The following is a 21,473-nucleotide window of genomic DNA, read 5'->3' as shown; positions in this document are numbered from 1 at the left end:
CCATTGGCTGGGCGCCTGGTCCCGCCCCCCGCCAGTCCTCCCCCAGCTCTGATTCGCCCGCTCTGACTCCCGTTAACTCCCCGCCAGGTCATTGGTCGCCTCTTCTGACTTCTTGATTGGCCCACATTGGGCAGCTCCCGCCCCCGGCCCCTCCCCCCTACACACACCGCGGCACCTCCGACACAAGAGGGTCTTTTATTCGCAAGGGTCGGGGGTGGGGCCCTAGGTGGGGACAGACAATAAATACCGAGGAATGTCAAGTCTCAGTGCTTCCAAACCGTGGGCTGGGTAGGGAGTCCTGGCGCTGGCCAGCGGGTCGGAGGACAAGGTCAATAAATATCCAAACCGCCGAGGGGGGGCAGGGAGCTAGCCGTGGGTCCGACAGCAGCGGACGTGAGGAGGCCCAGGGGTCCCCTTCCAACAGAAACCGGGGCGGCCCGAAGCAAAGGCGTCCCCGAGAGCGGGCTCGTGTGGGTCGTGCCGATCGTCCCCAGCGAGCGGGGGCCATGCACGGACGGGGGGTGGGGAACCTGTGGTCTGCAATAGGTGGGTGGGGGCGTCAAGGGTGAAGATCGGATGGTCGAGCCCCGGCCTGACGCCTTCGCAGGGGCCGCAGTTTGCCCATCCACGTCGGGGCTGCGCAAAGAAGTGCCCGGCCACCCCTCCCGGTGGCGGCGCCGTTCCCGGCCGCAGGCGGGGGAACCGCGAGCCCCGCTCCTCCCTCCCCGGCCGCCAGGGGGCGGGTCCGGATCACAGGCGCGGAGCTGAGCGACACCCGCGCTCCCAGCGCTGGGGCCTGGGAGGCTCCTGGGCCATGCCCGGGTCTCTCAACTTTCCGAAGAGGCCCGAGTGGAGGACAGCCTGGGGTTCTAGGGTTCAGGGGGCGAAGGCGGCTCCCGGGAGACACCAGGCTGGGGCGGGATGGCCGGCGCAGGCCACCAGCCCAGCGCAGCCCAGGGTGGCGGCACCAGCCAGAGCAGCGGCGAGCAGGAGCAGGCGACGCGCCTCGGATAGGCCAGGCCTAGGGACCTGCGGGAGGACGAGGGCGGGGTCAGCGCGGGGCCACGCGGCCCCTCGGCGGCTCCGGGGACTCGCCTCGCCAATGCCCATAGAAGGGTCGGCAACCCTCCAAGCCCGCCCAGGCTCCCGCGGCGAGCAGCTAAGGTTGGTCTGCTCGCAAGCCTGAAACACCTTCGGAACGCGTCATTGGCTACTTCCTAGAAGCCCGTGTCCATTGGCTTCCCGTGCGCCCGCCCTCCCCGCGGGGGGCGGAGCCCCTCAGACGCGCAGCCAAGCGGCGGTGGCACGGAGTGGGCGGAGCGAGGCTGGGGGCGCGCGGGGCGGGAGTGGGACGTACCCTGGCAGGGAGCAGCAGGTGGCGGCGGTGCATGGGGCCTGGCCCCACCAGCGGGCACTGGCCCAGAGCCACGGCCGGGGGGCCATCTAGCTGGAGAGAGAAGGGACAGGTGACCTGATCGGAGATCAGCCCGGCTGCCCGGCAGAGGGCGAGAGACAAGAGTAGGGAGTGGAAGCTAGGAAGGAATCTAGGGAGATCCCTGGCCTGGGGGAGAGCTGGTAGATGTAGGACTGAATACGTGGGAGAAGGGGACACCTGTCTTCTTGGAGTCCCCAAGAAGGATGAGCCCTAAATCTGGCTGAGGAGACGGGAGTGGGTAACAGGCCTGAGGCAGGGGAAACAGAGGGGTCTTACATGGGAAGGTGCATCCGTGGCCCGGGGACTGGGGACCCCCGTGACAGCTGGAAGGAGAAGAGAGAGGCGGGTGGAGTGGAGAAGGGCGGTGGCGCGGCGTGCCCCAGCCTGGGCCCCTCCCCTCCCCCACGTGTCCACACACACCGCGTGCCCCCCACCTCCTCCCTGCGACCTCGGGGAAGGGAGTGGAAGAGGCACTCGCCTGCGGCTCCCGGGGCCTGCAGCAGCTCCATCCGCTCCTGCAGCTGCCGAACGTGCGCCTCCAAGTCTCGGTTCCGGGCCTGGGCCTCCCGCAGTTGACTAAGGAAAGACGAGGAGGTGAGCGCCTGCAGGTCCCCGGGAGAGGGCTGCCAAGGTGCCCGTGCCCGCGCCCTGACCGGACCTGGCGAAGTTCTGGTTGGCGGTGCGGATGGCCTCCAGCTCGCGGCTCAGGCTCTGCCGGGTGCGCACCTCCTCCTCCAGGGCCTCCTGGAGCTCCCGCAGCGTCACCTCAGTCTCAGCCTCGGCAGTGGCCGGGACAGCCTCTGGATCAGCTTCTTCGGCCTGTGGGTGGGGGGCCTGGCTACTGGTGGCTCCTGGAGCATTTGGGCCGCCGCACCCCACCCGGTCCATGGAACCCACATCGCTCCTGGTCCCGTCCACGAGTGAAATGAAGGCTCTTGAACGTGAGCCTGATCTCCAAGGAAGCCCAGCTCCTCAGTGCTCACAAGGCCTGCTTTCCGGCTAGGGCCTGGCCTGCTTTATTTCCCTTGGGCCTCTGCAGCTTCCCTTCTTTTCCTAGCGATTTACCCACCTATAGCTTTGGTTTTTCGAGGTAGGGTCTCTAGCTCAGGCTCACCTGGGGTTCACTATGTAGTCTCAGGGTGGCCTCCAACTCTCCGAGATGCTCCTAGCTCTGTGTCCCAAGTGCTGGGATTAAAGGCATGCGCCACCACACCGGGCTACCACCTATAGCTTTTAAGAATCCTACCTAGCTGTAGTAACGTCTGGGATGACTCAGAAGGCACCATAGTGCTGAAAGGTGACAGAGGAGTGCTCAGCACTGAGAGATCTCTATCACACCTTCCAAGGCTCAGGGTGCATTGCAGAAGAGACGGGAGAAAGAATGTAAGAGCCAAAGGAAGGGTATCATGCTCCTCCAGACACAAAATGGCCTGTGGATATCCATGACCTCACAGTGCCTGACACTACCTACACAAGACCATCATAATAGGAGGAAAAGATGATGACATCCAAATAAAAGACAGACTAATTGAGAGGGGAAGAATATAATGGAGAGTGGAGTTGCAAAGGGGAAAGTGTGGGGGGGGAATTATCATCGTTTATTGTCTATGGAAGGTGTCAATAAAAAATATAAATATTAAACAAAGAAAATTGGGCTGGAGGGATGGCTTCGCGGTTAAGGTACTTGTCTGCAAAGTCAAAGGACCCAGGTTCGATTCCCCAGGGCCCACGTAGGCCAGATGCACAAGGTGGTGCATATGTCCCCTCCCAACCTTTTGTCTCTCTCTTTCTCTGCCTCTTTCTCTGTCAAAAAAATAAAATATTTAAAAGAAGAAAACTGTTACTGCTTTAAAAAGAAAAGAAACCTGCATGGCACCTGGGGTTCCCCCCTACAGACCCCAGGGGTAGGGGAAAGTTGCTTCCCTTGGCGGCCCCTCCTCTAGAGTTAGCTGATTTCTGGCTGCCCACCCCTCCCCCAGTCAGCACCAGGTTCTGATTTTCTCCCAGGGAGGTACTGGGATTGGCTTGAGGGTCTCTTGCATGCTAGGCAAGAGCTCTCCTGAGCTGTACATTCCTCAGTCCTTTTCCCTTCCTTTATTTTATTTATTCTTTATTTTTGAGAGGCTAGCCTCAAACTGTATGTAGCTAAGGATGACCTTGAACTCCTGATTTCCCCTGCCTCCACCTCCCAACTGCAACGACTACAGGCATGCACCAGCACACCCGGTCATTTTTTGAACTTGGGATCCTCTTGAGTGGTTAGGGTTACAGGCCTGTGCCATCGGGGCGAGCGGGGACCAACTCTTAACTGCAGCAGCACCTTCAGCTCTCTGGCCCCTAAAGTCCTAGAGAGGGCTTGGCACTGCACGGCCCGTCCTGCCCCGGAAGCCCTGACGAGCCCTTTCCACTACTCACCACCTCCTCTGGTGGGGACACTGGTGCCTCGGCACTGGGCACTTGCACATGGGGCTCAAGCAGCCTCGGGGCCTCCAGCTCCATGGGGGTGGGGTCTGGAAGCTCGGCGTCCCTGGGAAGAGGAAGAGGCTGCTCATTGGGGGTCAGGAATCCCTGAATTGTGAGCACCAGCAAGGCCCCTGAGACCCCATAGTTCCAGGAGAAAGGCCATACCAGGTGACAGGGTATGGGACTCTGGGTGCTGCCCTGTGGCCCTCACCCTGCCAGCACAAGGCTGCCCCCCACCACTGCAGACCCTCCAGAGCTCCTAACTAAGAGGCAGTCACTGTCTCTGTGAGCCAGGGGTGTCCCTGCACGGTGGGCTCTTTTTCCTCATTCATGCTGACTTCTTTGTGAGAAGCACTGTCTTATGTGAATAATTTTTTTTTTTTTCTCTTTGAAACAGGGTCTCACGATGTAGTCCAGGCTGGCATTGAACATGGGTTCCTCTTGCCTCAACCTCCTGACTTCTTGGTTTCCAGGTATGAGCCACCATGCGCAGCCATGCCTGGAGCTCTCTATGTCGTCCAGCTTGCACTCCCAACTTTTGGCAATCCTCAGGCCCCTTTCCAATGCGGAACAGCAGGTGTAAGCCACCCTGTCCTGTAGTAATAGGTGTTTTTTCTTTTTTGCCATGTATATGCTTGTTCCTGCACGTACATGTGTATGTGTGCGTGCGTGTGTGCATGTGTTTGCATATGGAGGCCAGAGGTTGATATCAAGCGTCCTTCTTTATCACTCACAACCTTCTTTTATTTGCACGTGGGGTGGGGGGTTCCTTGACACAGCAAACAAATGCCAGACACGTGTATTGTGTTTTTACATGTGGCTTTACATGGGTGGCTGGCTAATTGAACCCAGGCCATCAGGCTTTGCAAACAAGCTCCTTTAATTGTTAAGCCATCTCTTATACCCCTCCACCTTAGTTTTTTTAAAAGTATGTATGTGCAAGCAGTGAGAGAGAGAGAATGGGCGCACCAGGGCCTCCAGCCACTGCAAACGAACTCCAGATGTGTGCGCCCCCTTGTGCATCTGGCTTTACATGGGTGCTGGGGAGTCGAACCCATTGTTAGGCTATGCAGGCAAGCACCTTAACCACTGAGGCATCTCTCCAGCCCCTTCCTCTTATTTTTCAAAACAAGGACTCTCACTGAGCCTAGAACTCACTGATAGAACCAGTCAGCCAGTCCTGGGAACCCTCCTGTCTCTGCCTCCTCCATACTTGGGTTACAGGTACAGGCTACCGTGACAAGCTTTTACATGTGTGTCCGCTGAGGGTCCACACTGAGGTCTTCATGCCTGCACAGCATGTACTTTACCCAACAAGCCTTTCCCAGGCACCACAGGTGCTTTTAAAGACTTTACTGGCAAGGCATGGCATGCCACACCTACAATCCTAACACCCTGTAAGTGAAGGCAAGAGGATTGCCAGTTAAAGGTCAGCCTAGGTCATGTAGTGACAAAACACAAATACAAAATAAAGAATTAAGGGGCTGGAGAGATTGCTCAGTGGCTAAGGCATTTGCCTGCTAAGCCTGATGGCCAAGGTTGACTTCCCCAGTGCCCATGCAAAGCTAAATGCACAAAGTGGTGCATGCATCTGGAGGTTCTTTGCAGCAGCAAGAGGCTGGCTCTGGCGTGCCTATTCTCTCTCCCTCTCCTTGCAAATAAATAAATAATAACTAAAAAGAATTAAGACTTTATTGTTAAACGATTCAGTTTGTTCTGTTAAAACTGAATATAAAGCCAGGCGTGGAGGTGCACACCTTTATCCCAGCACTCAGGATTGTTGTGAGTTGAAGGCCACTGAGACTACATAGTGAAAATATAAAGCCGGGTGTGGTGTGGTGTATCTCTGTGAGTTCGAGGCCACCCATCATGAGACTACATTGTGAATTTCAGATCAGCCTGGGCTGGAGCGAGACCCTGCCTCAAAAAAAACAAAACAAAAAATTATGTATATATTCATAGCTCATTTTCTCAGATCTGGAGGGTAGACCGGGTTTTTTTTTTTTTTTTTTGGTTTTTCGAGGTAGGGTCTCACTCTGGCTCAGGCTGACCTGGAATTCGCCATGGAGTCTCAGGGTGGCCTCGAACTCTTGGTGATCCTCCTACCTCTGCCTCCCGAGTGCTGGGATTAAAGGCGTGCGCCACCACGCCCGGCTAGACCGGGTTTTAAAACTGAATCTAAAATGTGCAACTATATATGAGTCAAAGAATTCTTGGGGCCAAGACTGATCCTGCACACCTGCAGTCCAGGCGAGCCTGGAGGCTGCGGCCCAGCAGTGGCACAGGTGTGCTTACCTGAGGGCCGTGCAGGAATAGGAGTAGCCCACAAAAGGCAGATGAACCCCAAGCGGCATGTCCTCCTGCATGTCTGACAGTGTTTCCTGTGTAACAGACGTACAGCCATGACCACCAGTTGTCAGAGGTGCCCCTCCCCCCTTTCTGGTCATGCGCACGGCCTGGCGGTCCTCCTAAATCAACTTCACCATCCACGATGGCCGCTCACCACTTCTGTTTCTCCCTGGTTCTCCTCAGCACACCGCCCACACTTTTTTGATTTCAGACTTCTATCTAGGGAGCGCCCAGGGCTGAGCAAGCCTTCCAGACAACTTGTTAGAGTCACCTGTCTTTCCCCACTTGCCCTTTCAGTCTCAGCTCAGGTAGCACCCTCCTCCAGGAAGTCCTCCAGGCACCTTCCAGGCTGGGTCTAGAGTCTAACCAGCCCGCACTCAAATCTCAGTCCACCTCACCCTAAGGCTTCTGCCTCAGGACAGGACTGCAAGCCTGAGTCGCCAGTGTGTCCTTGGCACCGATTCAGTACTCTGAGAGCGTTTTCACCCCGATTTAATGGAGGGGGATGGAGAGGCTCCGTCCGCCGAGTAGGGGCCGCAGGTACGTACCCCGCCCCCGCTCACCATGGCAGTGAGCCCGTCCTCTACCACGTCGAAGTTGCACGTATCCGTGGCACCCTCGAAGTCTGGTGCAAAGGGGGGTATGCTGTCTCCGAGACCCTCCCAGTCCAGGCCAAGGAAGAAAGGGTGCTTCCGGAAATCCTCGGCTCCTCCCCGGCCCAGCCGTATCTCGGCGGGACACAGCAGCCCCTGGATGAGGTCGCGAGCCTCCTCGGGGACCCCCGTGTCTGCCAGGGGCAGAGACAGGTGCTCCTGCTCGGAGAGTGGGGGAGACAAGTGTCACTGGCAGCGGGCCGCGGGCGCCGCCGCGCCGCGGGCCACACTCACCTTGTAGTGCACGATCTTGGCGTAGGTCTCGGCCGTGGAGTCCGCGTAGAAGGGCGTCTGCCCGTAGAACATTTCGTAGGCGAACACGCCCAGAGCCCACCAGTCACACTCGGGCCCGTAGCTGCCTATCCCGGGCCCGCCACCGACGGCGTGCAGGATCTCAGGAGACAGGTAGTCTGGAGTGCCCACGGCCACCAGCGACCGCACCTGTGCCAACGAGACTCCCAGTACTCAGGCTCCGACCCCTGCCCACAAGGCATGCCTGGGCCAGGGTCGGCTGTGTTACACCTGGCCCTGCCCATCCGCATGCCCCCTCCCCACCACTGGGCCGATACCCCCAGCCCGCATGCACCTTCTCGCACCCCTCCCTTGCTGAGTGCCCGCTCTTACCGTTCCGTCCTCCCGGAGCTTCAGGCAAGAGCCAAAGTCAGCGAGACGGATGTGGCCACAGCGGTCCAGCAAAATGTTGTCAGGTTTGATGTCCCTGTGAAGAGGGAAGAGCGCCTGAGCCTCCTTCCGCCCGCCCTGCAGGTCCGGGCCCCATGGTCCTACCCAAGGCGATTGTACAACTCGAGACCCCCCCCACCCCACCTGGTATCCTGCCGGTACCAGCTGGACCCATCCTCCAGACCTTGCCTTGCCCACCTGTGCACGTATCCCAGCTGGTGCACCGAGTCTATGGCCATGACGATCTCAGCCAGGTAGAAACGTGCCATCTCCGCTGGGATTCTCTCCCCAAATTTGCTCAGCAGGGTGAGGAGGTCTCCACCCACGTAGTACTCCATGACCAGGTACTAAGGGGCATGCCACAGGGTTGGTAGTCCCCTAGGCACAGACCGCTTATCTCCTGGGGCAGAGGCTGCCACAGACACCCTGTCCCTGGGTAGAGACCTCTACAACTGGGAGCCCCAGAGATGGGCCAGGCCGAATCAGATATTCCTCCCTCCCCATGAACACCCTACCTCTGCCAACATGCCACTGGACAGAGATACACACACACACACACACACACACACACACACACACACACACACGGTATACCACCTAGATGGTCAGGGGGGGAAAGTAGGGACAGAGGCCTACTGACATTAGAAGGCACACACTGGGCCGGCCGGGCATGGTGGCACACACCTTTAATCCCACCACAGAGGCAGAGGTAGGAGGATCACCGTGAGTTCGAGGCCAGCCTGAGACTACATAGTGAATTCCAGTCCAGCCTGAGCTACAGTAAGAGACCCTACCTCGAAGCAAACAGACAAAAAAAAAAAAAAAAAAAAAAGGTAGACACTTGTGGCTCCGCGGCCCCCACGGATGACAGGGAAGGAGCCCTGCCACCAGAGGCATCTTCACGTGGAACCGCAGAAGGAGCTGTCAGGGAAATCACTTCCCTCCCTCGACCCGAGACATGGTCCTACCAGCAGCTCCCCCAGGCCGTCAACTCCCTCTCCCTACTCGGTCTCTTAACTGGGGCGCTGTGCGTGTCTGTCCTTCTAGACATCCGGACCTGGGGCTCACCAGGTAGTTCTCATCTTGGAAGGCAAAGTGCAGCTGCGTGATCCAGCGCCGGTCCCCGTTCACCAACACATCCCTCTCTTCCCGGAAGCACGACACCTGCGCAGAACGGGGAGCAGGGGAGAAACTGCAGCAGGCGGGCGCACACACACGCTCAGGCCTCCTTCCAGCCCTGGCCTCACCTCGCCTCTCTTCAACATGTCCCACTTATTCATAATCTTCATGGCATATACCTGGCCCGTCTGCTTCATCTTCACCACCGCTACCTAGAGGAGGAAACGGGGTGACAGCCGCTGAAGGAGCCAGGGAAACAAGCACCCCTCCGGGCCAGGCTCCACCCCCGACTTGCCACGCCACGCCCACTCCCCGGAGCCCCGCCTTCTGTTCAAACTCATTCATCAATCTCTAAGGCCCCCAACGCCTATGCCCGCCCACCGCAAGTGGCTACTCAGGACTCACCTCACTGAAAGCCCCGCGCCCTATCACCTTCAGAATCTCAAAGTCATCCCTCTGCAGTCGAACCTCCTTAAGCCTCGTCGCAATAGGCTCCGCTGGGGTGGACAGAGGCCAGAGATCAGCAAGCCCTTTAGAGGCCAGGGTCTGGCCCTCTCTTCCCATCTCTGTCCCTTAAATTAGCCTTAGGGCTCTCCTCCCAAAATACCATGTGACATTTTGGGAAACCAAAGCTGCCTGGGAGCCCATTTCGGGGGCAGCATTGGGCCAGAGGGCTGGAGAATGGAAGGGAAGCCAGAGGCCTTGAGAGCAGAGAGGACCTGGGGCCGTCCACCCCCACTCCATGTCAGGGCTAGGGTGCGGGGCGCGTCCCCACCCTCGAGGGTCTCTCCTTTACTGAATGCTGGGCCATGATCTCGGACTGCAGTAATGTCTAGCACCACACTTGGCAAGCCGCCCTGACCATGGGGCCGGGAAGAGTGGGGAAGGGGCCCACATCCGGGGCATGGGTGGAAGGGCGCTCTGGGTTCAAAGGATGAGGTCTCACAGGCAGGGTGGCTCCACAGGGGGAGGAGCGGGGAGCAGGGAGACAGGAGCCGCAGGGCCGTTGAAGAGAGGGGCCCGACCTCCTCTCAGGCTGGAGGCAGCCAGGATGGAGGAGGGATGAGCACGGGCGAGAAGGGACATGGTGGGTTATGAAGGAGCGCGAGGGGGTTCGGGGAGAGTGGGACGTCAGGGAGAAATCAACCGGGACCAAGGATGGGGGGAGGGAGGAGAGAGCCAAGACATCGAGCCCTTTTAAGGCAGTGGGAACCCAGGCCCCCTCCCCCGCGCCAGGCCTGGCAGGGGAGGGGCCGCAGGACGCAGCTCAGGCCACAAAAGGACTGTTTCTGCCCAGAGGGCAGACCCCTTCCCCACCCCAGCTCTGTTTGCTCTGCTGGCCCAGCTTCATCCTCTACAAAACAGGCTAGGGGAGTCACTGAGAGCTGAGGAGAGGCAAGGCGAGAAGTCTGGCAGAGGTCTGGTGCCCTGGCCCTTGGCCTCTACCTTCCCGCCTGTGAGATGGGGAGGAGGGGACAATGAGGCCCGGGTCACAGACACAGACATGGCCAAGCGCAGAACCCTGAGGGGAGGCATGGAGAGAACCCAGACAGCAGGGTCAGGGTGACCTGAGCTCTGGCTGGGAGGATCTTTGGAGAAGGGAATGTGGGAGACAGAGGGGAATCCCTAGACTGGCAGGGATCAAGATGCTCAGAACCCCAAGTTGTTCTTAAGCTGGGGGACTGAAGGGGTGCCAGGTGGCGCCTGTCTGCCGGGCTGGTTCTCCCCCAGGGCCTCTGTGAGTCACCACACCCTCACAGAGCCCGGGCACCTGTCAGAGCAGCTGCGGAGCCTGGCGCCCAACACCTGCCTGCCAGCCGCACCCCTGGCAGCTGCTCCTCACTGTCCCCACACTCTGAAGAGACACCCGAGAGCACAGGGCCTGCTGAGAAGGGGCTGCCAGCTTGTCCTAGACCTTTGTGGGGTGCAGGGCAAGTGAAGGCTGTGCCCGGCCTGCCCCGGCCGGGTCATGACTGCACTAGCTTCTAGGATCTTACCTGCCCCATCGGACGGTGGTGGCCCTGGAGCCAGTGCCTGGGCTGAGGGTCGTCACAGGGGGCTGTGCTCCCAGAACAAGGCCCAAGCTCTGGGCCCCTTGCGGAACCTCTCTGTACTTCCCTGTCTTCCCCCACCCAGTCCCACCCACAGGCCCACCTACCTCTGCTCTACCCCCAGCCCAACACTTACCCCACTGCAGGAAGTCGGCCACATACTTTTCCTGGGCCAGGTGGGAGGCGCCCAGCTCCTGGTGGACGCCCAGGAGAAGGTCGAGCAGGGGCTCCAGCCCCAGGAAGCCGGGGTCCAGCACCAACTGCTGGAGCCGCCTCAGCCGCACCTCGGCTGACATGTTGGGCAGGCAGCACCATGGCCCCTCCCCGGGCCGGGGCTCGGATCCTCCCGTCACGGGACCTGGCTGCCCCTGTCCAGGACCTGGAGCCCTAGCCACATGTCTGCCTGTCCCTGGCTATACCCTAGGCCCCTCTGGCCACCTCTCTGTGGCTAAGGCCTCACCCTCTTCTCTCCACCCCTTGGCCCGGCCCCCCTCCCGCCTCCCAGGCTTAACCCCTCCCAAGCCAGCCCCCCCTAATTCCCTCCTGCCGGGGACCCTCAGAACCCTCCAATGCTAGAGAGCAGAGAACAGAGAATCCCAACGCTGCAAATGTTCCCAGCCATCCGTAAAGTTGGAGTGCCTGGCAGTTATAGGTGTAAGGTGTCGATGTCTGGACAGGCCTGCTGGAGGCTCAGAGTGACCCAGTGGCCACCCCCCCCCCCCCCGGGGTTCTTGCCAAGCCCCAGAGCTGGAAGGGATGGGGTGGAAAAGGGGGCTGATGCTTGGGAAGTGGGGGTGGGGGAGGGCAGCTTCTCCATGACTCAGCAATGGGTCCCAACTTTGGGACAGTTAAATTTAGATCCCCCCCCCCGGGGTCCCTTGCATTACATTGGCTTTTTCTTTGGCAGAAGGTGGGGAGGGGGTGGTTTAGGAAAGAACTGGGAGCCAGGGCCAGGGGTCACCTGTTGGCCACAGCCTGGGGGAGGGAAGGGGAAGAGCCAGGCCCTACCCAGATCTAGGAGACCCCAAAATAGATCCTTGGCCCCAGGCCAAGTAGCTACATTCCTGCCCAGGCTGGGATTAGAAACAAACATTTGGGGAGGGTGGAGGCCAAGTGGGAAGACACCAGCCCCGCACCCTCGCTGCAGAGCTCTCAGCTTCTTTCCAGGGTGGCCAGTTCTCCTCAGAGGAAACCATGACCTCTAGCTGGCACTGGACGCCCAGTCGCGGCAGGGCCAGGCTCGGAGCACCAGGCTGCAAGGACCTGTCCTAAATCAGCTCCGATCAAGTCCCAGGAGTGGTGCAAGGGCAGAGCTGGAATCACAGTCCTTCGGAAGGAGAACAACTGGCACCTGAGGGAGTCCAAAGGGGGCTGGCTGTCCCCTCCTCTCTGGACGCCGGTGCTCTCCTAGGGCCTTCCTCCCTCGTGGGCTGGGGAAATTGGCCCGAATTCACCTTCCTTTGGTCAAAACACAGACCCTAGGACGCCAGCCAAGGCAGCACGTGAAGAGAAGAGCCACTGTGCAAACGGGGAGCTTTAGTATAAATAAGAGGTCCAGGGGAGAGCCCTGGGGACTTCATAATTTAACACTCTTCAAAAGCACAGAGAGCAAGGGTGGGGGAGGGTGCAGGCTGCGAGGGGTGGGCCTGCCCTCTCAACCCGGGAGTGACCGGTCACATGCTGGGACAGAGATGTGGATTAACACTGACATTTCAGAGGAACAGGTCATTGTACTTGGCAGTGGATGGGGACAAGGCTGAGGACACTCTATCCCCATAACTGGGCTCGTCTGGGGGACCCCCAGTATTTGTGCAGAATGGGGGCTTGAGCAGTCTCTCCATTATGATTAGTCTTGTTAACACGGTGATCCATGAGGTCAGCAGGGTGGGTTGTGGCTAGGAGGCTGGGGCACGGGGTAAGGGCCCCCGACATCCATGGCTTCACACCACTGTGCCACTTGGGGAGTTGCCTGGTTGGGAGGAGATACCCTGGGGAGGATGAGAGGGAGAGGGGTGGGTTAGACACACCTGGGGCTGCCACTGCCCTGCCGCCCCCTCCCCACCCTCCACCCCCGGGGCAGCAGACTAGCTTGGGCAAGCAATTCGGCAGCCTGCAGTCCCGTGATGAGAACTCGGGCGATGCAGGGAGGAGGTGATGAGGGAGACAGAAGTGTAGAGGAGAGGTGAAAGTGGGGTCCTTCTCTGACTTGGGAGTCCAGTCCTGAGCTACTGGAAAGGGGAGAACTGGGGGGCAATCCTACCTCTACCACTGACTTGCTGGGTGACCTGGGCCAATGGGCTTCCCCTGCCTGCGTCTTGTTCTCGTCTGTGAACTAGGGAGACAGAGGGGTGTCTTTTAGAACTCAGTCTCCCCAAACCCCACCATCCTTGTCTTTGAAACTGCTCTTAGTTCTAGGGGTTCAGGACTCTTAAGCTTCCAAAGCCAAGGTCCAAGGAAGTAAGGGGTTGGGGGCCCTGGAGCCCCGGGCACTTGGTCCAAACCCTAAGAGAGGAACCAAGACAGCCTAGGTAGACCCTGTGCCATGCATGTGCCTCCCCAGAGCCCATCTGAAAGGCCCACTGTTCCCAGGCGGTCAGGGAGGGGTGACCAGTCTACACAGGAAGCTCTGCTTGCTACCCAGGCCTCCAGCAGGTGGCCTAGACATGGAGTCAGGAGCTAGGCTCCGGCTCAAGTCTCACCCCGTGAGTGTTCAAACGCAGATTCTCCACAGAAATGGGCCCTTCCTTCAAGCAACAGGCACTAAGACGGGGCTGCACTGGCCAGCAGCAGCCTCTCAGCCGCTTGCGCTGCCCCCTACCCCTGCCGACCGCGTGCTGGGTCGTGCCCAGCCCGAGGGGACTCACCGCCTTGCCTGGCCGGGCCCAGGTGCAGATGAGGCCCTCCTGGCAGGCGGTGATGATGCAGTCCTCCAGGAAGAGCAGCACCGTCAGCCGCTCCTGCGCAATCTTCTTGCACACGAGGGGCTCCAACAGCGGGACCTCGTGGATGCGTGGGCAGAGGGCGGTGCCCAGCACCTTGGCCGGGTCCAGGCGGCTGCGAGGCACAGGCCCGCTGGGCTTGTCGCCGCTGCCGCTGCCCCCGCGGCTGATGTTGCCCAGGCTATGGTAGCGCTTGTGCTCTTTCTCCGCCGCGCGGTCCCGGTCCCGGTCGCGGTCGCGGTCCCGCCGCTCCTGCAGCGTGAGCGTGGCGAAGCGGCCGATGCTGAACGGTGGGCCCGCCTCAGTCGCCGCCCCGGGCCCACCAGCCTTGCCACCGCCCGCCGGGTGCGGGAGGCTGTTGGAGCGGGACAGGGAACGGGGCAGGGGGCTCGGGCCTGGCTCACCAGCCCAGGCGCTGCCGGTGGCCGGCGGGGTGGCACCGGGAGTGCCGGGCAGGGTGCGGGTGCGGGCCAGGGGCGGGTGCGGGGAAAGCACATCCTCCGTGAGGTCCCACAGGCAGAACTGCGTGTCCTGGCCAGCCGAGCCGAAGCGGTAGGTGATGGAGCCGGCCTTGGGCAGCGGGGAGAGCGGGGCGCCCCCATTTGAGCCTGGGCCCGCGGCCTCCGCTTCCTCCTCGCCGCGATCCCCGTCCGCGCCGGCCGACGAGGCCTCCTCGGCCCGCGTGGTGTAGGGGTCGAAGGCCACGGCGTTGACCCACGACTTGTGGCCGTGGCCCCGAGCCACCACGCGGCCCTCAGTGAAGGACCACACGGTGACCAGGTCATCCTCCCCTCCGGTCACCACGTAGCGGCCATCGGGGCTCCAGCACACGCACAGCAAGCCCCCAAAGTAGCTCTTCATGAGGCCGCGCAGCAGCATGGAGTCGAAGTGGAAGACGCGCAGGCAGCCGTCCTGGCTCACGCAGGCCAGGTGCCGGCCGTCGGGCGAGAAGGCGAACTCGTTGAGGGGCCCCTCGCCCACCGCCCACTTGGCCAGCGGGTTGCGGGGCGCCTTGCTCTTGGCGGCGTACACGGCAAAGCCCTCGCCCTGCTTCAGCAGGCTGTACTGCGGCGGGGCCGACACGCACGGGTGGCCGACATTGTACAGGTACAGGTGGCCGCTGGCATGGGACGCCAGGAACAGGCTCTCTGACTCGGGCAGCCACTTCAGATACGTCACCTTGGTCTTGTCAATCAGCCGCTGCAGGGGGACAGAGCAGGGTTGGGAGGTGATTATCGGGCAGGGGCACCCCCAGCCCGGTTCTTCCCAGACCTTTCCACCTGAGCCCTGTCCCACAACAGCTCGGGGGGGGGGGGGGGGGCGAAGGGTGGCCTGCGAGGTGCGCCAGGTCCCATCTTTAGCAAAGGCACAGTCCTGCCAGCTAGAGAACTGTCCAAACCCCTACCATTATCAGGCTCAAAGCAAGAACGCTATTTCCAGAATCCCGTTCTCCCCATGCACCCAACCCCTCCGTCTAGCCCCAAGCACGGAGCAGGGCACACAGGACACATCCCACGCTGCCTGCCGGGTCTCAAACTCTCCAGCACCTCGGCTCTTCCTCCCGGCACTGGTCCGCCCCAGCCTGCCTGTCGCTTCCCTGCCCAGCACACACTGCAGCCACTCTCAGGGACTGAGCCGACACACCACCACTTGGACGAGGCAGGCAGCAAGAGACTGCTCCTCATCTCCACCTCTTCTCCCTCATTTGCCATCTGGCCACGCGGCATACTGCCTGTCTTCCAGGGAGTCTGTCCAGATGTTCCCTCTATTCTGTGGCAGGCTGGCTCTGAACTTGTGATCCTCCTGCCTCAGCCTCCCAAGGAGCTGAATTTACAAGCCTGCACCATGTCTGGCCTTTCTCCCCCAATAAAATGTCCTTCCCCAGGGAGCTCTTCCATCTCCCTCCAGTCTTCACTTTACTGTCCCCTCCTGGTCCTGGCAGGCCTCTATGGCTGCCCTTCACTTCATCAGGTGTCCATCCCCCACCCTTCCCTGCTGTAGTTCCCTGTGACCTCCCCATGGGCTGCCCACAGGACACTGACGTATCGGCAAGTGACTGTCAGCAGTCTGAAAACATGGGAAGGCAGGCTGGCATCTGCTCATTGCCATATGCCTGGAGTGACGCCTGACATGGGGCAGACCCACTGTTCTGTGAATGGACAAGCAAATGACTTTTTTTAATAAAAAATATTTATTTCAGAGAGAAAGAGAAAGAGGCAGGTAGAGAGAGGACTGGAGAGATGGCTTAGTGGTTAAGCGCTTGCCTGTGAAGCCTAAGGACCCCAGTTCGAGGCTTGATTCCCTAGAACCCACATAAGCCTGAGGCACACGGTGGCATATATGTCTGGAGTTCGTTTGTGTTTGCAGTGGCTGGGGGTCCTGGTGCACCCATTGTCTGTCTCTCTCTCTCTCTGCCTCTTTCTCTCTGTGTCTGTCTGTCACTCTCAAATAAATAAATAAAAATAAAAATCTTAAGAGAGAGAGAGAATGGACATGCCAGGACCTCCAGCCACTGCAACCAACCTCCAGACACATACGCCACCTTATGCATCTGGCTTACATGGGTCCTGGGGAATTGAACCTGGGTCCCCAGGCTTCACAGTCAAGCGCCTTAACTGCTAAGCCACCTCTCCAGCCTGCAAATGACTTTTAAAAATAGTATTTTTATTCTATTTTTTATTTATTGAGAAAGAGAACAGGTTGTCAGGGCTTCCAACCACTGCAAACGAACTCCAGATATGCATGTGCTACCACAAGCATCTAGCTTATGTGGCTTCTGGGGAGAACCTGGGGCCTTCGACTTTGCAGGCAAGTGCCTTAACCACTAAGCCATCTATCTCTCCAGGCCCTGCAAGTGACTTTTTAATCCATTCACTGTTCCACTTGGGCCACAGGCTCCTTCAGAACAGACGTGAACACCTCAGGTGACAGGATGCAGCCCAGGGCACACCGGCCTGCAAGCAGCTCACTTGCGCTTCGTCTCAAACCAAATGGGCCCAGCCCAGAGTCTCCATGTGCAAGTTTCACAACAGTCTGGGAGCCAGGGACAAATTCGATTTTGCAGAGGAGAAAAACTGAGGCCCAGAGACCAAGTCACCTCTGAAGCCGCACCATAAGCGAAGGACATGGCAAGTGTAGAAGGCGCAGCGTGTAAGAGCCTGAGGCACACATGCGGGCACCCATAGTCCCAGCACCTATAGCAAAGCAAGGAGGTGAGACAGGAGAATCCACTAGACACTAGTGGGCCAGCCAGGCCAGCAAAGACGGGGAACCGAGAGACCCTGACTCCACATGGAAGAAGGCAAGGACCAACATCGGACAGTTGTCTTTTAACCGCCACGTGTGCTGTGGCGCACACATGCACTTACACACATGAACACACACATTGCCCACACAGATAGACACACACACGAGGCTCCAGGGACAGGGGCGAGCAGGCCTTCTGTAATCCCAGTCCTGAGGGTGAGCAGAGACAAGAGGATCGCTGTGGCTTGCAGGTCAGCCCGTCTGATTAAAATGGCAGCTCCAGGGCTGGAGAGGTGGCTTAATGGTTAGGGCACTTGTCTGAAAAGCCAAAGGACACAGGCTCGACTCCCCAGGACCCATGTAATCCAGATGCACAAGATGGCACATACATCTGGAGTTCATTTGCAGTGGCTGGAGGCCCTAGTGTACCCATTCTCTCTTTCTCTATCAAATAAATAAAAATACAAAATATTTTTTAAAAAAACTGCCACCTCCAGGTTCAGTGAGAGACTATGTATCAAGCAAACAACATGGAAATGTAGATGCAACACTCTTCTCTACAGTACACATATTTGCACACACACAAAAAATGTGCATACAGGCCAGGCGTGGTAGTGCATGTCTTTAATCCCAGCACTTGGGAGGCAGAGACAGGAGGATCACCATGAGTTCAAAGCCACCCTGAGACTCCATAGTGAATTCAAGGTCAGCCTGGGCTAGAGTGAGACCCTACCTCAAAAAACCGGAAAAAAAAAAAATCATCACCATCATCTTGTGCTAGAGAGATGGCTCAGCTGGTAAGGTGTTTGCCTGCAAAGCCTCATGACCTGGGTTCCAGTCCCCAGTCCCCATGCAAAGGCAGGCGTACAAAATGGTGCATGCACTGGAGTTCATCTGCAGGGCTGGTGGCCCTGGCGTGCCCACTTATATTCTTTCTCTCTCTGCTTGAATGTAAGTTAAAAATATTAAAGAAAATTTCATCCAGCTGTGTCAGTCATCTTACTCTGTCAAGGAGGAGCCACACTCCCCACCGGTGGGGACACAGCGAAGCATCCTCAGGCAGCACAGGGCAGGGCCTGGCGTCACTAGGCGCCGCCGTCACCTGCCCCCCTCATCACCTGCCCCCCTCATCTGCACCCTGCCCCTCTCAGGCCTACCCTGCTCCCAGGCAGCTCGCGTGTGGGTGGGTGGGTGGGAGGGAAGGCACAATCACCTCCTCATTGAATAGCTTGCTGGTGTCCTTCTTGATGAGGTCCAGGTACTGCACCTGGCCGGCAGAGAAGCCCACCAGCAGGGAGATGGTCTCCGTGGCAGCGGTGAACTGGTTGAAGTCGTGGCAGGTGGGCTGGGTGCCCTTGTAGATTCGCTTGTCGATGGGCTTGTTGAGGTCAATGGACTTGAGCAGTCAATGGAAAAGACCAGTTAATGGGTTAGACCACTGAGAGAAAGGAAGAGGGTGGTGAGGTTGGGGGAAACCGCAAAGAGGAAGCAGTGCTGGGGGTGGGGAGAGCCAGGCAACCACAGACAGGAAGGAGATTCAAATCTGAAACAGTCTGGAGGAAGAACCCCCCACACCCAGAAATCAAGACCGCTGCATGGTCGTTCAGAGTCCCCAGGGTCCTCGAGTTCTGATGCCTGTCCAGTCCTCCAACCCCATAACCTCAGTGACTCCATTTGATCTTAGCACTCAGATCCCCAACCCCTAAAAAACCTCAGGGTCACCCAAGTCCCAAAGACTCTGAAAGCCCACTGGTTGTGGTGGCACACGCCTTTAATCCCAGCACTGGGGAGGCACAGGCAGGTGTATCGCTGTGAGTTCGAGGCCATCATGAGACTACATAATGAATCCCAGGTCAGCTTGGGCTAGAGCAAGATCCTACCTCAAAAAAACAAACAAAAAAGGAGACTCTGAAAACCCAACATCCCCAAACCTCAGAACCTCTGTGACACATATAAATTCTCATGGTACACATCACCCTAGGCCCCACCCAACCCCTCTAGGACCCTGTATCATTCAGATGTCATGTTCAACGCCCCTGGGAATGTCTCCTCCCAGGAACTCCACCAACCCAGACATTCATCAACTTAGTCTTCAGACCACACCCAATTTCTCTAAACTCTCTTCGCCTGTCGATAACTGTTCTTTTTCATTCTTTTTCTCTGTTTCATTCTTTTCTTTACAGTACTGGGGGAATTAGCCTAGAGCCTTAGGTCTGTCGTCAAGATCTCTAACCCCTGAACTCTATATAGGGCCTCTGAACGAACTCATGGTGCACGCACCACCTTGCGCATCTGGCTTACCTGGGTCCTGGAACCTAGGTCTTTTGGCTTTGCAGGCAAGCGTCTTAACAGCTAAAACCATCTCTCCAGCCCTCCATCACCCGTTATCTTCAACACCCCCATCACTTTCCTGGGATGGCTCAAGACCCTCCCCCTGTCCTCCAACACGTCCAGTTTCTCAGCTCTCCATCCCCTCTGACTGCCCGCACCCCCGCCAAGTGAATGCCTGCCACTCGGAGAACCCTGACCTCATCTCTGGGCAAAAACTCCCACAATCACGTCCACAATACTCACCCCTCCCCACGGAGGCATTATCTATCTAGCTACCTAGCATCCATCCATCTATCCATCCCTCCTTCCCTGGGGAATGCCCGAATCCAGGGGTACCTTTTCTTTTTAAATATTTTATTTTATTTAAGTGAAACAGAGAGAGAGAGAGGGAGAGGGAGAGGGAGAGGGAGAGGGAGAGAGAGAAAGGCAGACTGCGAGAGAGAGAATGGGCGCGCCAGGCCTCCAGCCATTGCAAACGAACTCCAGATGCATGAGCCCCCTGTGTGCATCTGGCTTACTACGTGGGTCCTGGGGAACCGAACCTAGGTCCTTTGGCTTTGCAGGAAAGTGCCTTAACCTCTAAGCCTTCTCTCCAGCCCAGCGATGCCTTTTCTCGTGGCCTTGTGTCCCTCCCTGCCCAGGGGACTGAACGTCTTGTCCCTGCCCTGCCTCGCGTGCCCCCATCACCCGCAGGATGCCCACCACCACCACCACCACCACCACTCCCTCACTCACCCGCTGGCTCCCGCGGCGGCAGCAGCCCGGGTAGAAGTAGAGCTCGCGGCCCAGGTTGAAGCAGACGCGGTCCCCCCCGGCGCGCAGCCCGGCGGGCGTGGCGGGCGGCTCCCCGGTGCCGGGGCCGGTGCTGTCCGGTTCGCCTAGGCGCACGAGGCTGAGACGCACGGCGGGGAGGGCGGGCCCGGGCCCGGCGGGCGGTGGCGGCGGCGGGGACGAGGCGGAGGCCGCGGCGCCGGGAGCGGAGGCCGAAGCCGAGGCCGAGGAGGCCGGGCCGGGCGGGGGCGGCGGCGGCTGCGGCGGCGCCGGGGTCTGCACGGAAACGGGTCCCGGTCGACGGGCGGCGCCGTCGCCCGGCAGCAGCTTGTAGAAGCCCTCGCGGGTGCGGAACTGACACTTGATCTCGGCGCACTCCCCGAGGCCGCCGCCCGGGCCCGAGCCGCTCTCCGACACGCCCGCAGCCATCTTGGGCGACCCCAGGGGCCCGCAACGCGCGCGCACGAACCCCTTGCCGGAAGTCGCCCGCCCGCGCCGGAAGAGGTGAGCTCGTCGTCCTGGCGACGCCTCGATGATGGACACCCGGGTACCCCCACCACCACGCACACCCCAGGGGCGCCGGCGAGCCCGGACCGTTGCTCGGGTAACGGTTCGGGGCGGGGGCGGGGCAGAGTGGGTGGGCGGGGCCCCTCCTGACAGCTAGTGAGTTGTGATTGGCTACGAGGGCCTGGCCAATGGGAACGCACCGGTCCCTAACAACGGCGCCCTGGGAACGGTTTGCCTAGCAACGGGGAAACCTTCCAAAGAGTCGGCTCAGGCTGACCTGGAATTCGCTATGTAGTCTCAGACTGGCCTCGAACTCACGGTGATCCTCCTACCTCTGCCTCCGAGTGCTGGGATTAAAGGCGTGCGCCGCCATGCCTGGCTTCCTTTTTATTTTGATGTCATCATCGTTTCCTCCGGTGGTGAGGGTCTTGTGTAGGTAGTGACTGGCACTGTGGGTAGTGACGGGCACTGAGGTTATGGATATCCAGGCCATGTTGTGTCTGGACGAGGGCATTATAAGGAGTCCTAACCTTCCTTTGGCTCTTACATTCTTTAAGCCACCTCTTCCACAACGGATCCTGAGCCTTGGAAGGTGTAATAGAGATATTGCAGTGCTGAGCACTCCTCTGTCACTTCTTACCAGCACCATGGTGCCTTTTGGGTGAGAACTCCAGACATATGTGCCACCTTGTGCATGTGGCTTATGTGGGTTCTGGGGAATCAAACCTGTGTCCTCTGGCTTTGTAGGCAAGCACCTTAACTATTCAGCCATCTCTCTAGCTCCTGCAAATAAATATTTTTTTTTAAAGGAAGAATGAAGCCAGGCATGGTGGTGCACACCTTAATCCTAGCACTCAGGAGGCAGAGGTAGAAGGATCACCGTGAGTTGCAGGCCATCCTGAAACCACATAGTGAGTTCCAGGTCAGC

General features: G+C 59.0%; 2 protein-coding genes across 6 annotated transcripts; both read right to left on the bottom strand.

The window, feature by feature from the left end:
- Window positions 1–715: 715 nt before the first annotated feature.
- Dmpk (DM1 protein kinase) lies at window positions 716–11,190 on the bottom strand. 4 transcript variants are annotated; one of them, XM_045133549.1, is made up of 15 exons: window positions 10,888–11,190; window positions 9,106–9,197; window positions 8,829–8,912; window positions 8,650–8,745; window positions 7,780–7,928; window positions 7,525–7,618; window positions 7,135–7,341; window positions 6,811–7,059; window positions 6,194–6,279; window positions 3,851–3,962; window positions 2,094–2,254; window positions 1,914–2,011; window positions 1,712–1,758; window positions 1,358–1,447; window positions 716–1,029 (listed from the first exon to the last, which is right to left on the bottom strand). In XM_045133549.1, the coding sequence occupies exons 1-15, from the start codon at window positions 11,045–11,047 to the stop codon at window positions 877–879; spliced, it is 1,878 nt and encodes a 625-aa protein (XP_044989484.1). In that variant the 5' UTR covers window positions 11,048–11,190; the 3' UTR covers window positions 716–876. The 4 variants fall into 4 exon arrangements, with proteins under 4 accessions (XP_044989484.1, XP_004672982.2, XP_004672981.2 ...); XM_004672925.2 differs by having other exon boundaries at window positions 1,358–1,443; XM_004672924.2 differs by having other exon boundaries at window positions 6,796–7,059; window positions 10,888–11,189.
- A 1,077-nt stretch (window positions 11,191–12,267) lies between these two features.
- Dmwd (DM1 locus, WD repeat containing) lies at window positions 12,268–20,487 on the bottom strand. 2 transcript variants are annotated; one of them, XM_045133546.1, is made up of 5 exons: window positions 20,003–20,487; window positions 18,150–18,332; window positions 13,616–14,890; window positions 13,012–13,083; window positions 12,268–12,739 (listed from the first exon to the last, which is right to left on the bottom strand). In XM_045133546.1, the coding sequence occupies exons 1-5, from the start codon at window positions 20,465–20,467 to the stop codon at window positions 12,692–12,694; spliced, it is 2,043 nt and encodes a 680-aa protein (XP_044989481.1). In that variant the 5' UTR covers window positions 20,468–20,487; the 3' UTR covers window positions 12,268–12,691. The 2 variants fall into 2 exon arrangements, with proteins under 2 accessions (XP_044989481.1, XP_044989482.1); XM_045133547.1 differs by lacking the exon at window positions 13,012–13,083.
- Between the last annotated feature and the right edge of the window lie 986 nt (window positions 20,488–21,473).

The sequence above is a fragment of the Jaculus jaculus genome, chromosome 14 (genome assembly GCF_020740685.1).
Source record: "Jaculus jaculus isolate mJacJac1 chromosome 14, mJacJac1.mat.Y.cur, whole genome shotgun sequence".
Lineage (NCBI taxonomy): Eukaryota > Metazoa > Chordata > Mammalia > Rodentia > Dipodidae > Jaculus > Jaculus jaculus.
This window is presented reverse-complemented; position numbering and strand designations above follow the sequence as displayed.